Source organism: Somniosus microcephalus, chromosome 17 (assembly GCF_052327205.1).
Source record: "Somniosus microcephalus isolate GS21.2 chromosome 17, FLI_Smic_1.0, whole genome shotgun sequence".
Taxonomy (NCBI): domain Eukaryota; kingdom Metazoa; phylum Chordata; class Chondrichthyes; order Squaliformes; family Somniosidae; genus Somniosus; species Somniosus microcephalus.
Window position 1 is genome coordinate 41582309 of NC_141003.1, and position 17081 is coordinate 41599389.

At 39.3% G+C, this 17081-nt stretch overlaps 1 protein-coding gene across 6 annotated transcripts in view; it reads right to left on the reverse strand.

Annotated features, from left to right (window-relative positions):
• Positions 1-7271: 7271 nt before the first annotated feature.
• celsr1a (cadherin EGF LAG seven-pass G-type receptor 1a) overlaps positions 7272-17081 on the reverse strand; it is a 377534-nt gene continuing 367724 nt past the window's right edge. For 3 of the 6 annotated variants that reach the window (XM_086010282.1, XM_086010277.1, XM_086010283.1), the window contains 2 exons: positions 14858-15137; positions 7272-8717 (listed from right to left, as the gene is read on the reverse strand). In XM_086010282.1, the coding sequence (XP_085866408.1) occupies positions 8693-8717; positions 14858-15137 (305 nt within the window). In that variant the 3' untranslated portion in view covers positions 7272-8692. Of the gene's footprint in view, positions 8718-10789; positions 10808-14857; positions 15138-17081 lie in introns of all 6 variants that reach the window. The other 3 variants (XM_086010280.1, XM_086010279.1, XM_086010278.1) reach the window with 3 other exon arrangements.

The following is a 17081-nucleotide window of genomic DNA, read 5'->3' on the forward strand; positions in this document are numbered from 1 at the left end:
GTGGCCTAATGAAGAACTTGTACAAATTCAACATTACCACCTTGCTTTTGTATTCGGTCTTTCGGTAGAAAAACCAAGGATTGAATTTTCTATTTTTATGGCCCTCTGTATTTGCACTGCCACCTTTAATGATCTATGTATTTGCACAGCAAGATACCTCCTCCACTTAAAATCTTACCATTTAAAGTGCATTTCCTTTCCCTATTATTACTGCAAAAAATGCATTACTTCTTATTTTCTACACTGAAATACATCTGCGACCTGCCTGCCAAGACTTCTAGCCTACTTATATCCATGTGCAGTATTTGCAATCCTCATCGCAATTTGCCATATCGCCGAATTTGGTTGAATCAGCACATTTTAATATTCCTCAATTCTCAAGACCAGGTAATTTATGTACCATTTCTGCTCACTTTTCCAACATTACCTTGGTGTCCTCAGCCTGTGATCATTACCTCCTATGTTCATTTGCTTTGATAACGCATTTTTATTTCCTCTGCCTCTGCCTTCCTTCTTGCATGTGAGTAGTACTATATTGGTGCTAGAGCTTATTCAGACGCCTTAGAGTCACAGAAAGTGCCTCATGTTCACTATAGAACTTCAGTGTGTGATACTAGGAAATCTAAGGCTGGGACAGAGTGGGAGAGCATGAAATAAATGGCAGGAACAGACACCTGAACCAGGAAGTGAACTTTTCACTTTTGATCTAAAACAAGCGGTAGTGAATTGGCTGCTCATTATGCACCCTGACCGATTTTTCTTTCCAATCTAGGGTCCATTGCAAGGTTGCCTCAAAGAACAAGACCCTGAAGAAAACACAGAAGCAGAGACTGTGCTTTTGGAAAACCTGTTTGAGGAGGATGATAGATATCAGCTGTGAGCTTTTGGTCATCTGCCATAATATCTCCTTATGTGGCTTGGTGGGAAATCTTATTTGATAACGCTCCTGTGAAGCGCCTTGGGATGTTTTACAATTTTAAAGGTGCTCTATCAATACAAGTTGTTGTTGTGAGGATAGAGTGATCAGCACTGACATAATAAAAGTGTGGCCTGGATGGGGTAGCAGAGCATGTTTTGGTGAGAATCTTGGGACAGGGCACACGTGGAATTCTGTACACTCAGGTGGTGATGGAATAGGTCCTAGCTGGGAAACAACTACATGGAAAGCCAAAGTGGAAGTGGTGGCATTGCGTATAGAAGAGTGACAACAGGCAGACAGCTGAAGATAGCAGAGGTAAAATGTGATGGTAAAGTCTTCTGGCAATAATAGTCAGCTTAGAGCGGACATTGAGTAGTTAAGATCCTTAAGAGAATATGTAAACTGGATTACCAGTGGAACATTCAATATTGACAGAAGGTCTAAGACAAGGGAGCACGTTCCAAACTTAGATTTAAAAAAAGTTGAATACACAGTTATGATATAACTTCTTTGCACAGAGGACAATTAAAAATGCAGAATAGCCTACCCAGGGAGCATTGAAAGCAACAGATATTCCAAATTTGAAGTGGCTGATGGATAAATTTTCAACAGACGGGACTATTGTTGGAGGATATTGGAGGTAAAGTAGAATAAGAGGTCTGTGACCTTTGGGACCAGCTCAATGCATGAAGATGGTAATTTCCTGTCCTGTATTGTTCTATGTTACTAAGGAAATTGGGACACATTGTGGGGGAGGAAGAGTAAAATTGAAGTATGTCTAGTGATGTATCATGGGTAGCCATGGTCTCCTGGAGCTTGCTTCATTGCCGTAGGCATTTCGGAAAGAATTTCCCAGAGTTTTTCCTGAAATTGTCCACAGTATTTTTTCTGTGTTTTTCCTGCCCCAGGAGTTTGTATTACAAGTGGTTACATCATTTAATAAACAGAGTGGGCATTGTTTGGTCTGATGGTCTTTTGTCACCTTTCTTCTCATATGTTATGACGACTGCTTGGCTGACTGAATTCAAATTGTAGTAAAGAACAAAAGTGGCACTTTAGTCTCATGGGAGTAATAATAAACCACAATCAGCAGTAAATGTGTGGCAACATCAATACATACATAGTAGGCTAAGCAAAATAAATTTACTCTATATTCAGTTCCTATATATTATAGCATCGTGTAAAATATGTCTCAGTGTTTCTGTATTCATATGTCCTTTGATGTGCAATAAAAGTACAACCATGTATGTTTATGCTAAATGAAACTCAGCACGTTGATTAGAAAACTCCAATGAATTGGTTACAAAACAATGTAGGGATATCACCATGAGAATTACTTTTATGGTATGAATTACCGCAACTTACAGCACAAAGGTTCATAAGCTGCTAACAAATCCTTTCATCACTCAGTTCCCTCAGCAACCTGCAGAATGCATTAAACAAACATCTTTCCCATTAGATAGTACGTGTAACTCTAATGAGAAAGACAAACTGAAAAAGAAGACCACGTCACATTTCTTTGACATTAGCACACAAATAAATTTCAAATTTTTATAATTTTTTATTCCAAGAATATTCTTGGGAAAAATTAAGGATAGAGAGAATAAATGCAAATGATAGAAATCCAAAAGAAAAACATAAGCTGCTAGAAATGCATGGTTGGTCAGCCTCTGAACAATAAAGGCAGGTTAATATAAGGACCTTTACCTTGAAAAGTTGATTCCAGAGCTGAAATATTACAGTCCTCAAAGGTTTACTATTAGCTATCTCGTTGTTTGAGGTAAAAGATAATTATTACATGTAACCATTTGTCATAAAGCAAATTAATTGTTAAATTATGATGATTTACTTCTTAACTCAGCTTATGGTATTCTCTCATTTTCTACTTTCCACAGACTTTTCTTTTCTCTCTGGTCTCAAAGGGTAATCGAACATAACTCCAGAATACTGATCCAACCTACGTCAAATTAAAAATCTGTATCATGTCCCCTTCTCAACCTTTTCTCCAGTGAAAACAATTTTAATTTTTTGTCTCTCCATCAATGTTCCCACTAATTTTTTTTTGTGGCGGTCCCTTTAAATTTGCTGCTGCGCGGTATCTTTTCCAGCGGCAATAGTTGGCGAGCAGCCTGCACGGGACTTCCCGATCGATGTGTGGCCGCGCGCCCGCACACCTTAGGGAAAATGTCGCTCTCCATTACATCATATCATAAGTTTAAATTTATTTACTCTTTTGAGAGCCCTCTGTAAATCAATGTCCTTTAGAAAAGTGCACACTCCGACTAGTATTCCCGGGTCTTGAATTGCCGACCCAGCGGTCCTTAAAGGGCCGCAGGAGGCCACTCAAAAACGCGCCTCAAAACTTGAGATACAAGACTGAGGCTGGGACTCGGGCTGGTGGGGAGGTTTTTTGAAAGAGTGTGGCTATGAGGACAATCAGGTTTTTAAAGAGAAACCTGCGAGGGATTTTGTTGAGATTATGCATCGTCAGAAATGCTGGAGGAACAATTAAAAGCATCTTTTAAAACGAGCCACTAATGTGGGAAGTGTGGCATTTATTTTGCATCATTGCATGAAAATAAGTTGTACTGTTTGAATTGGGAGTCCAACCAGAACTGCCATTCTGTACGCTCATCTTACTGTGAAACAAAGCAATTTAACAATTTGCACCAGGCCTCGCCTCACCAACTTTTTACTCGAGCCACCTTCAGAGAGATTGAACAGTACACATGCAAAACACACAAGATATCCATTTCAGATCAGAAGGGGTTATTATTGGCACACCCACAGGTTACAGTTTTTAAAAAACTTGTCCGAGTAGATATAAGGCAGTGTGAATCACCTTCCACAAAAGGTAACTCACACTGCCTTACGGGACTGAGTGACACCACTGAACCCAAGATGGAACAATAGCAGATACAAAGAATCAGGAAAGAACACATAAATTTACAGGACTTCTTAGTTGACCGATGCAATCTGTCTGTTGTTGCCTTGTTAGGAACACATACAGTGGATTACATTCACATAATTGAGTGATCTTGGTCCAGTCACCAGCCAGAACATTGGGGGCACGAGAGACATAATCAATCGCAAGCCTTCTGCTTGTTTGTAGAAGTATACGATGATAATGACCCATAAATCCATCTTTTCTAATTAATGGAATATAGCCAAAGAAGTACTTCTCACTACATCAGCTTCTGGGAGCCCTGCATTACTTACAAAAGCTAGTTAAACAATGTCCGAAGAACAATACAGCATGCCAAAGGGGGCACAATTCTCACAATAGAGCAAAAGTCATGCAACTAATCAGGCTGTCGCGAGAAAACTAAAAAATTGCCACTTGGAAAGATCTTTATAAAATGAAGCAGAGGGGTCAGGTGGCTCCGCCTCAGAAGTATTTTAAAGGGTTTCCCCCACTATCAGTGGCATATCCATAGTATGTGGAATATAATTAAGAATATGATTTGTTTTAAGTTGCAAAGAATAAAGGTTAATATTACTGTTCACCTATTGACTAACAGCACAATGTGTAGCAGGAGCCCATGATCTTGACCAGGCCATCATCAGGGGCACAGAGTGGAAGCCGTGCACTTATCCACAAGGAGACAGGGAAAATCAACTAGTGAGTCATCTCCTAGCAACTACTTTTACAGCTTTGTTGGCAGAAGCTTGTGATAAGGTTGAACAATCGCCATCACTGGTGGGATGTGGTTCATGGTACAGATGAGGGGACCCAAAAGGAGGGGGAAAAACAAAAAAAAGTGGAAAGAATATAAATAAATTGTAAAAAATAAATTAGTTAGGAAAAATGTTCTGCTATTTGCCTTGGTTTCCTTTCATTTTCATATTTACAACACCAGCAAATCCATAGCAACACATTTAAAACTGCAGCTTGAATCAGGCTTAACCAGCTATTACAGCCCTGAAGATCTTTAATAGATGGGACCCTTTGTTAATATCTACTATAGTAATAGCTCTCAGACAGAAAAAGGTCACATACAGGTGGGTCCATGTAAGCTTTGTGCACCACACAAAAGAAGATTAGGCAAATTACGCAAAGATTTCAATATGAAATACAAGAATGCAGAAGAGGCTTTTGTTAACGCGTTGACTGGCATATAAATGGCACTGGAAACCTGATACAGAAGTCTAAAGTTTCACTCCTTATTGCCTTTGTGCACTGCTTCGTGAAGGCATTAATATCAAATATTTTTTAATTTCAGAGGGAAAAGTAGTTCTCTGCTGTTGGGAACAAAAATACTTTTTTCACTGTTGCACACAGTTGCTTAATCTAAATGTGCAGAATACTCACCAACACCGGGAAAGTGGGAGTTGTGGAGTGGTCTTCACTCAATTATCTCCTTTTGTTTTTGGACTGAAAGCCATTTACAGTTAATGACATGCCGTCCTTCATTTGAGTGATGTCAGCAATCCCACAAGAAGTTCTGTGATGCATAAATGTCTTTATCAGATAAATTGAAAGGCTAGCTGCTCTTAGCAGGTTCCCACAGTCTATTGTCCACTGACAACCAGAAGATAAAGTATTATTTGGAGGTACAATGCAGCAAATAGTTGGTTAGACAATGGAAGAAAACAAGCATGCATCTGCTCCATTAAGAATTAGCTTAATACATGTAAAATTTTTACTTTTGTAATTTCCTCTTTTCCAAATTATCACTGACATTGCTGTTCTCCATCATGAGCATTCAACCACTGATAAACTGACTGATATTCTCACCTGCATCAGAAAGGAGCACTCTTGAAGAGTGCTGTAGAGGTTTCCATGTGCCCAATTCTGCCTCTTTTCTTCCTTTGGCCTAGACCGAGGATATTTTATTTTCAGTTACTTTTTCTTCCCTATTTTCCCCCGATCGACAGCTGTAGAAGTATCATGGCAAATGGAAGTCCAAAGGCTAGGCAGTTAGGAGTTTGAAAGTGCAGTTGCCAGTGACTGGTGGAAGAGTCTTTTCAAGGGGTGTTTAATGATTGAGACCATGGAGTAGAGAGGCCACGAGGTGGGAGTGCCCATGAATATGGTAAGAGGGTTTATATGGAAGGAGAGTTTTAGGGAAGACAGAGGGGTAGTGAAATCAGGGGAGAGGGGGCAAGGTGAGTTGAGATGAAGTAATATATCAAGAGGAATGTCAAATTCCTACTGGTACAGTATACCAGGATTCTTGTACATTCATCCTCTGAGGGAGCTGGTCTCAGAAAGAACCTCCGTATTGTAATCTCCTGATAAAGATGGAACTCTGTGGTCATTCTAAGACATAGTTCTTCCTTACTGGGCAGGACCAATGTGGAAAAATATACGTAACTTGAACAAATGTTTTCTAAATGGAGTTAATATCATTCTGTCCTCCCAAAGACTGAATATTTGAAAACATGGACATTTTGATAACAGTTAGCTGCTGGGAAAGCAGGATGTGGAATGGGTTCTGTACCAAGGCACTTTCTTCTTTCAGCCAAATTATTGAAATGCTACAATAAAAGATGCCAGTCAACAGTAAAACATGTACTGAGTAAAATTGAGGGCAATCCAAATACTCCACAGGTTGGAACCAGCTGACTGACATATTTGGAGCATTCTCCCAACAAGCAGCAAATAAAGATGAGGGAGATCATAACTATCCAAAGTGATTTTACATAGGACCCTTACTGCTGGCTGAGAGCAAAGAGTTTCAGATCAGCGAGAGCTGGAGAGAGACTCGGGAACAGAAGGGAAAGAACAATGAGCTACTCTTTGCAGCATCCTCTGCTGGTGCTTGCCCACTGTGGAATGCATTTTGTTATATAAAGTATGTATTTCCCTATAGAGTGCACGTATTGCAGTTAAATAAACATTTCATCATGTTTGAAAAGTCTTCAGATGTTTTCCGAGTGTTTTGATTGATTGTGGTTGCAGCCTGTACCAATATTGTGGATTGGAGACACCTCCACATGTTCATGTGATTTTTTTTGATTGGCTAGTTGCACCTTGTGATAGTCAAACACTGAAGATTTGCAAGTCAAGACGTGGAAAAATTGTAACTTCATAAACTTGGCTATCACTTCCTGATAAGGAAATCTGCCCCATGGCCTCTACCAATGGTACTCACGAACAATTGCGGAGAGATGTGCGGCAATAGTCTGACTCACTTTCTCCCAAGCAGGCAGTCCCTCAGCTCTACTCAGTCACTCACTTCTTTGGGAACTTGCTACATGAGGAGTCGTGGGAGCGCTTGTGTCCTATAACCCACAGCACAGCACATTGATACCCCAGTATTGCTGCATCTCTGACAGCAATATTATTTGTTTAAAAATGTCCTACATAGGACTGTCTAGTAGACAGAGAAGTCAACACAGGCAGATGGAAAAAGTCAAAATCTCTTTATTTTACAATTTTGTTTCTCTGTACTGTGTTTCCAGTGTTTTGCATGTTAATAAATATCATACATCTGTCTTTTTTTTAAAAAAACTCCAGTTTCCATCATAAAATTTAAAAACATCTTGTTTTAAAATGTGCCATGAATAAAATTGCATTAAAGTTTAAAGAAACATTCTGAAATAAAGCAGAAGAATTTACTACAGCAGGTGAGTCACAATATACAAATGGGAACTGTTCCGACAGTTTCTGTCTAAAACTATTAAAACCAAATCTACAGTATTAATAATGCCAAAATATTCACAGGTATCCAAATAAAAACAAGCAAGATTGGCTGGCAAATACCCTTCCTGGTCAACTTCTGGTGAACTCTCCCTCACTCCCCCCAACCCCGCCACCTTCAACATAGGTGCTTGAACTAAAAGTGATTTTTTAAAAAGCCTCAACACAAAAGCTCAAGTGCATGGTTAAGCTAAAAATGGGCTTGGTTTGATTCCTAAATGTTTCCAATAATTTTGTTTTAGAAGTTACACATTCAAATTCTATTTCTCTTATAAATTGTTACAGCTTTCTTTTAATAGAAAAAATGTTGACTTTACAATATAAACACACCAAATTCAAGTAAAATTGTGCAATCTTCTAGTCTTTATAAAAGTCAGAAGATTTACCTATTCAGCAAACCTCTTGTAATCAAATTAACAAAATCAAAACAATTTAAGCATGTACAAATGAGTTCTTCAGAAGTATCGACTTACAAAATATATAAAAGTATCTATACATCTTAGAATTTTGTTGTACAAAAGGCATTCATTTTAAGACTATACCCTCCCACCCTTGAGGCAAATGATGAGATGGAAGGACACCTGCAGCCTGAAATTGGTGTCACTAGCACTTCCACCGACGTGTAGGACTTTTCCTGTTCTAACTGATTTACCGGCACTCCCAATATGGAGACCAACCGTTTGTTGTTGATGCACTGTCTTACGGTATAGTGCTTTAAAAAAAAGTAAATCCGGCTGGCTGCAATTCCACCCAGAGGACTGAACATGGGGCAGTGGAAACACTTCAGGTTTTGCCTTGGGATTTGGCCATTTCCTCAGGATATCCAATTAGTCCACAATCAGTTGAGCTGCGTAGTGGTTGCATGTCCATTCTGTATTTTGGCACAAGTCAAATATGCCACCTTGCAAGCCACATGTACCTGTCCTCCCAATTCCATACTCGTATAGTTTTCTACATTCCATGGGCCTTATTTCCCTTTTGCAGTCACTGGCTAGAAGAAAATCCTATTCATGTAGACAACACCAACACACCACGGCACAGTGGAGGGGTCTGAGGTACATAGGAACTGGTATCACCAGTGGTGCGTAGTCTCATGGGTCCAATCATTCTTCTGATCTCCTGATGGGTCAGATTGAGGTTTCATTACTTCCTCTGCACATGAGAAAAGGAAGGGGAAACATGCAGAATCATGGTTACGTGGTACAAGCAGGTGAGTTCAAAGAAAAAGGTTGTACTGAAATTAGCATGCAGTTTCAAATCACAATGCTGAAACACTGGAGAAGGTTTAAAACAAAGTCTATGCAGTCTCATTTTAAAAGTGCGAGAAACCGTGAAGTTAGTTTACAAAGACAAGTAATACAGTGTTAGGTTAGGTTACCTCACAGGTTAATGCTGTTAAACGCCAGATTTGAAGACAGGATTTTAATATAATTTCTCAAGTTCACTTGTCTTGCATTTACTAAAAATAAATAAAATGTGCAATTGTTTTCATCAAATCAGGCCTTCTAATTTACTAGAAAAATTAAAACTATTCTGATATCATGTATCTTCTTACTAGTATGATTTGATCCTTATTTGCAGATAATATAACTGAAGTTTTTGTCAGCATTTCTATTTAATGATCTTAAAATATATGAAATTGTAAAATCATTAAAAAGTGAAGCGGTTTAGCTTGTAAAATTGTTTGGTTAAACATTAATGTAGCATGCAACTTGCAATTACAATTTATCAGAGCACAATAACATAACATATCAGCACAACAAAGTCTACATTTGCAGAATTAACTTGGTACAATGGTTACTTAGCCTCACCAAAATACATAAATATAATTAAAAATAATGTTAAACTATTCCAGTAGGATTTTGCCTCAATGGCAGTGAAGCAACACCAGGAGCACAAACAAACCACAATTCGATGTGGATCAGGACAGTCTGTCTGCCCACATTAAAAAAGGTGCAGTGAATATATATTAGTGTGATACTGTTAATTAAACAGTCAATACTTAGATTATATTAAAGTTACAATCTTCATGAAAAACTATTTGCTAAATCTCTTCTTCATTTACCTAAAAACTTACAACAAAATTATAGAAATTCATCAAAATACATCATTGTGTCATTGTATAGGTAAAACTTGCATGCAAAGTAATTGTGACAAAGAATAATCACCAAACAACACTAGATGGTTTCCCTTCAAAATCCATTCCCAAATGGTAATTGTGATGGGGAATTAGTGATAAAAGCCTGATCCCAGAACATGTTTACATCTTCTGATAAATAATTGGGGTTCTTTCACTTGTGTGAAAGAGTTCAAATACTTCAATGCTAGTGGCACTCGTTAACAACTGGCACTCTCAAGATGTAGAGGACCATAGGTGATGTGCTTTGCTTCTGGTGCTCATCACTATTGAGGCCTTTCTCACTCAATAAACCAACTAAGTAAAACAACTCTATCAGTGCAATATACCAGATTAATATAAGTTACTGTACTTTAAAATTAATTATGCAAACCACTGAGATAGGTTGATGTGATAAGAAATTGTATAAATTAAAGATCAATAACAAAATGCACCACAATTTATTAAAACAAAATCTGCTCAGTTTCCCAATGGGTTCGGTAGGAAGGGCAGTGTGCAACTGAACTAGCACCCAGAAGATCCGTGGCTTGATTCCTAGTCTGTACTAAGTTGGCTACCTCCATTGTGACTGAATTTGAGGGCTACAATTGTGAAAAAGAATCACCAAACAACACCATACTCTAGCAGGGGGCAATGCTCTGAACGGACGAGGAAGGAAGAAAACTCACAAACAAAATAAGTTAAAACAAAAATGATTACGTCGCCCCCCAGTAGCTCTGGGGCAAATCTAACATGGTGAGGTACAAAGCCTTACAGAACAGGAAGGTCATAGGCTCAATCTGGGCTGGGTTGACAGATGTGGGGTTGTTTCAACTGACTTCGATGACATAGGTCTAGGGAGGAGAGGAGGCAAGATCAGTCAGGATTCACACTCCTGACTCTTCCTGCAAAGTGTGAATGTGGACCGTGGCTGAGGGCAGGATCCAGCTCTATTATGTTATTTCACCCTTCTTCCCGCTCCCACCTTCAAACATCAACACGCACACTGTTGAAGAACCTGCCAACATTCAGAGACAAGCTTCAGACATGAGACGACTAGCCGGATAGCTAACATATCAAACAGCTGCTAGCACTCATGAATCTGTACCTTAGTGTGAGTCACCATCTTCAGCAGGGGAGGGGTAAAACGGTGGAGAAAATTGGAAGGGAAAAAAAATCACGTGGGGAGTTAAAACATTAACTAAACAGTAATACTTCTTTGAGTCTCTGCAGCTAAAATCAAAGAGAGGTTAAAAATCTTTTTTAAATAAAGCAATCTAAGGGCCATTTTGCTTTTCTATGGGATACTGTACCTCACAGTATAACATACAGTATCCAGCAGCTAGCACTCAAAAGCCAAGTAACCAATCTAAATAGGCCAGCTACTACTTGATTAAAGCTAGAGGGCGTTTTCTAGTCCTTACATTCAAACTATTCAGTTCTAAGAATGCATTGTCTATGAGGTTTTATGGCGTGTCTAGTCATACACCTCTTCTAGGCATCTACAATCTTGGCAGTTACCTCATGGTGCTTTAGAAATTATATAACAAAAAAATCCCTTCAAGTGCTTAGTTTAATTGGGGGGTTTTTCAGTTCTGTTGCTAGGATACCATCATTATGGATAAACCATAGACAGTGAGGTTATTTACTATGGTAAACATTTCTGGAATATTAACAGACTGCTATTGTAGGAGTGTCCCTATTCTGCATAAAGATCACATTCAATGTATAGACAACTACTATATTTGGTACAAAAAGTTATTTACAACAAAGGAACAGCATTTTTAAATGTTATTAGAATAATTAAGATTATAACACCAATCTTCCAGGAAAAACATTCCTACATTACAACAGTGACTACACTTCAAAAAGTACTTCATTGGCTGTGAAGCGCTTTTGGACGTCCTGAGGTCGTGAAAGGCGCTATATAAATGCAAGTCTTTCTTTTCTTTGTATAGAAATTACTGTGTACGATATTAGCATACAAGTGCTCAACATATTCGTATGATAATACTTTGTCCGATTTATAACAGAGGTGTTAAGCTGTTTATTTAAGCAGGCTAAACAGCAAGGTAATATCAGATGAACAAATTTTGAAGTGCAAGTTAACTCATTGTTGAAACAGTTTTACTCTGTATGTAATTGTACTATACCTGACCTGGGAGTACTCAATGAACATTGGGAGCGTGAAATGGGAAAATGTTCCACTGTCGAACACTAACATCCGCCGCTTTGATCAGCACAAGATTCACCAACATTTTAAAAAGTAGGTAAGGACAAAAACGAAAGCAGTGGGACAAAGAGATACAGGATCATTAGGAAACGTGGAGGAAAGGGAATGTTGAAAGCTTAGGGATAAGAGGCAGTCGTGTGAGAGAGTCCTTTTACATTTAAAAACCGCAGCTCATGGCAAACGAGTGGTTCTTTTGGCATTGACTGCAGCTGAAAATAAACTGCTCAATTTACCTAGTTTCTGCAGCAGTTGAGACTCACTTTTATTTCTGAGTTTGACAAACTGCTGCAGTCTCCATCTTTGCTCCAGCCCTAAAGGAAAGTGTCAACAAGTGGAAACAGGGGAGGTGATGCTGGGAGTCTGGAACAGCCCAGCTCTCCCAAAACTGACAGTGGTGGGATGACATGGTATCACTTCCAAAATGTTTCATATGAGCCTAAAGGGGCAATTGGAGAGTGCACTGATGGAGGCCTGTGAGCTTCCTTGGACGGGAAACGAGCGGGGCATATGGAGACCCACAAAAGGCAGAAGGACACCTTAAACAAAAAGATATAAAAAGACTGGGTGCGTTCCCACCCACCTGCAACCTGAGCCCGTTTCTCACAGTGCCAGTGTTACAATAACCAATTATTGTGTTTGTTACTTTTGCTGGTTGGGAAAGAAAGAAGAGCGTCTGGATAAAGGTGTAAAACTCTAAACATAAAGCAAAAAACGACTTCATGGTGGGAGATGATGCACAAAAAAAAAAATCAATAATTAAGACAAACCATTCTTTCAAATATGCCATCTACACAAATGTGAAGAAAATGTAATATGTGACTTAAAACTTCATCTAAGGGCCCAAGAATACACAGAAGTTCTGCCGGTTTCCTGTTGCATATCTGATGGAACAGCCTGGGTGAAGGGAATCCCACCACTGGGGCCCAGAACAGGAAAGCAGCTGGAACCCTGAAGATAAATTTGTACATAAAAAAAAAAAATCCACATCAACCACCTTACACAGGCGGTCAAGTGGGACATGGCTGGGGTTGGGGCAGGGAGGTGGAGGGGCTGAGCAACAACCCCCTCCCAAAGGCGGGCAGGCGCTGGATTGGCCAGCTGCAAGAGGCAGGCAGGTGCCAATGATGTGCCCACCTGTCCCTTACAAACCAGGTGCCCTCCCGCTGACTCTGCTAACTCTGGCAGGAGCAGGGCACCGACGGGTGTGATCCCAGTCTATCCAGAGGTCATGTCCTGAGGAATAGCGGGGCCTATTAAATGTTCAACCTTTAACTGACTAATAAAAAATACTAGGCTTCAAGAACTCAACTAAAATGCACAATACAACCGGTTCCTATTTTATTGACATAATTGTTTGTCAGCCTATTGGTGATATCGTTTACCAGGCCTGGTGGGTTTAATTAGAAAAATGTCCTGTTAACATTTGCAATGGCACAAACAATTCATAGCCACATGCAAGGTACGGCCTATATGTTAAGATGGCTTATGGGTTAAAATGGCCTCTATGCAACAACAGTCACAGCAGCAGCATGGAAATTAACACCATTCTGGTGCCGAGGAAATAAGTTGCTTCAATTATGTATTTTATCTGTGAACAGGTACAGAATACAATTTCTAATCATGGAATAAAAGACACATTCCTGGGTTGATGTTTGCTTTAAAATCAATTTGAGCAAGGAAGAGGATTCAGGAATAGCGTTGTTACTATATTCGCCCAACTGTAGAACATACAAATCATAATCATAAACAGTACAGCCAATACTAGGAGCAGAAGAATTCCATTATCCTGAGTAACAGTGGAACCCATCTCGACAGACTATGACTGCTCACACAGACACCTCTTTTATAATATAAGTAAGCATGTAACGAGAGGCGGCCAGTTACCTTATCAAGCCAGATCACTCCACAGAGCACTAGCCTACCCTATCCTATCAGAGACTCCACCCCACTTATTTAATTCCCTGCATAATTTCTCCCTGACCTGCAAAAGTAATCAAATAAATCTGTAGAATATCAATCCCTCTCCACATGTCGATTATTCACCCTGACTGGTTGCTTTTCACAAATGACATTACCTTGCTTCCAGCAATACAGTGTTGCACGCAGTATTGGATTATCTCTGGTCATACATATTCCTACGGCCTTCGATTCCTTTCTAAGCCAAATATTTATTCATTGTTTTGAATTAATTCTCAATAATTTATTAGAATTGCCACCTTTGGAATATTTTGTTCACTTTTGTGCACATTACTTTCAAAGGAAAATTAGAGGGCAGAGAGTATAATTACAAGGGTGATTGAGAGATTTAGGGCTCTAAGATAGATTTAGATTCTAATCTTACTGAATTAATTTTCATTCGATTAAAGATGGTTGGGGGAGCATTATCCGAGCATTTAAGATGTTGATGGGTATAGATAATGTAAATTTACTCATCTTCACTTATAGAACTGGAATACTTACAAAAAAACAGTTGAGGATAATTATAATGAATACTGGGACTTTAGGAAGGGTGTTGATTGGCAAAAGTAAAATATTAAGTCCACATGATCTGTTAGAAAGAATGAGCTTGTTGGAGTTTAACCTGATGATTTTTGGCGTCTATTTTTTTTTTTACTAATGATCACTTCATAGAATCATAGAATGGTTAGCGCACGGAAGAAGGCCATTCGGCCTGTCGAGCCCGTGCCGGCTCTCTGCAAGAGCACTTCACTAGTCCCACTCCCCTGCCCTTTCCCCGTAGCCCTGCAAATTTCTTTCCTTCAGATACTTATCCAACTCCCTTTTGAAAGTTGTGACTGAATCTGCCTCCACTACCCTTCATCAAAAGATATTCTTTAAGGTAGTTGTGCAAGTGTTAAAGATGGTGGGATCCACTGTCCCTACACAGGCTGTATTGTTTATGTTACCTCAGGAGAAACATTCCATTCTGCCCAGGATACTCACTCTGAATCGGAGGTGTCTCCGTGGACAGTGCTTGTGCCCGTTCTAATACTCATGGGTATAGGCGTCATCCCATTTAACTGGTCTTGTGATTGTTGCCGGCTCGGTTGCTTTATCAATATGCCCGTGCCTACGGCCGTACGGGTTCCATCGCTGGACCCTATTGAGGAGGTCCGTGAGGAAATGGTTGTTGCTTTACAATTAGAGAGTTCATTGTGTATTTGATTTATCCGATTCTTTTCTTTTAAAGGTGGTGGATAAGTGACTTTATTTTTAAGGATACCTGCGACAGAAAAGAATTACAAAATTTAATAACAATTTCTTGAAATAACATTTGAACGTATCAAAGAATTAATTTCAATTAAATGTATTTTCAAATATCAATGTTCTGAGATATTTCTGATGATGACATCACCAGAAAGCATAGCTTTATTTTCCCCTCATTTTCTTTTTCTTTGTGCAACCCAAACCCCATCACTCTTACGTTTGCATAAACTCGGTGATTAAGGAGGCTGGACATCCAACTTGTGAATGCCAATGATGCCAAATCATTGCTCTAAAGAAGACCAGTTGAGTGGGAAATGTGAAAGAATCAGACTGATCTTCACTCCATCCAGTTGACCTAGCTGAGACTCATGGTAACCATTCTCATTTGGGATTTAAGTGATGCCATTAAGAGACTTGTATTGTGGGCCAGCTCAGAAAAACTTATTTTACATAAACTTAACCATTAGTAGCAAAGAACAGTTCAAGCACCGACTTAAAGACTGGGGGAGGGGATATTTTCCTCTCTAAGCAAAGTGAAAAGTTGTTTTACTAACTGTCATTACAAGTCAACAATAGATTCAGTTTTTTAATAAACTTTACACAGACAGAAAAATATGCCCCAAGAGGTTTCTCTGCTATTTTTCATGGTTAGGGACCCTCCCTATTCCACACACCTGCCACTCAAATCATCCACTGACATATAACCATATAGATATACTTATACACTGTACTTTCATTAGAAATAGGTCTCTGCATAAAATCTGAGAAATATCAGATTCAACTGAAATAAATATCAGAGGTTTTTGCTTTGTAAACGCTTCAAATCTGCTCCTGTAATGTTTAATTACAATAGACTAAAAGATCTGATACTATAAGAGTAACCGGTACTTGCTCCAGTATAAGGTGGCCATAATAAACATCTACTGATGGCCAGTGCTGAACAGCAGCTTTTTAAACAGGTTAGCACCTGCTTGAAAATAGCATTCCTGAAGGTAGTACAGTTGTGTAGGTGAACTTTACCAATCATAAAGTTCTCCCGCCAAATATCTCTACCCCTTTGGATCTTTGTGGGCAAGTCATCAACGTGCTCTTCTGGGAAAAGAGAGGAGTAGCTTGTTACAAGAACTTGCTAGATTGATGGGTATTGCCCTGATTCCTCGCATCATGAGTTTATCATCTTGTTATGTTGACATAGGAGGTCCTGTAGACTGAGGGCAGATGCTGCCTCACAGGGAAAGACACAGAGGAACCTTGGCTGCTGAACCAGCTGAACTACTGCAGTGCACCACCTCCTAACATCCACTGGTTTCTGTGACTGGAGAGCTGGATATCGTACCAGCCACCATCACTATGAATCGGTGCCGAGTGTCGCAAAAATGTCAAATATTTAAAAGATGAATTTCACATAGGACCCGTACAACCAGCAGAGAGAGAAGAATTCTGTCCCATCGATCTGCCCTGGAAAGGAAAGCAAGCTCAGCACCTCACTACGCAGTCTTCTGTCAAACTAAATTTTAATACGGGTCTCCACTGTAAAAATTAAACTAGTACCAAGTGAGTCAGTTAATCCTCTGTCTAATGTTCTAGTTGAGAATTATTAAATTCTCCCATTGGAGTGACTGCATTTCCAAGATTCTAAATATGTGCCCTCTGCTCAAACATTAGACATTTGCCATCAGCCTGTCCCGCCTTCCATTTGACTTTAGGTAATTGAATGAGATGCTAGTACAAGTATGTTAGATTCTGCAGCAGATTGCTTTCAAAACAAAATGAAGCTAATCTTTAAAACCTATAAAAAATAAAAGCTTTGTGAACAGCTGTATATTTTGTTTCAAACTTCAGTTTAAGTTTGAAATAACAACAGAAAATGCTGGAAATACTCAGCAGGCCAGGCAGCATCCGTGGAGAGAGAAACAGAGTTAGCGTTTCAGGTCTGGGACCCTTCATCAGAACTGGAAAA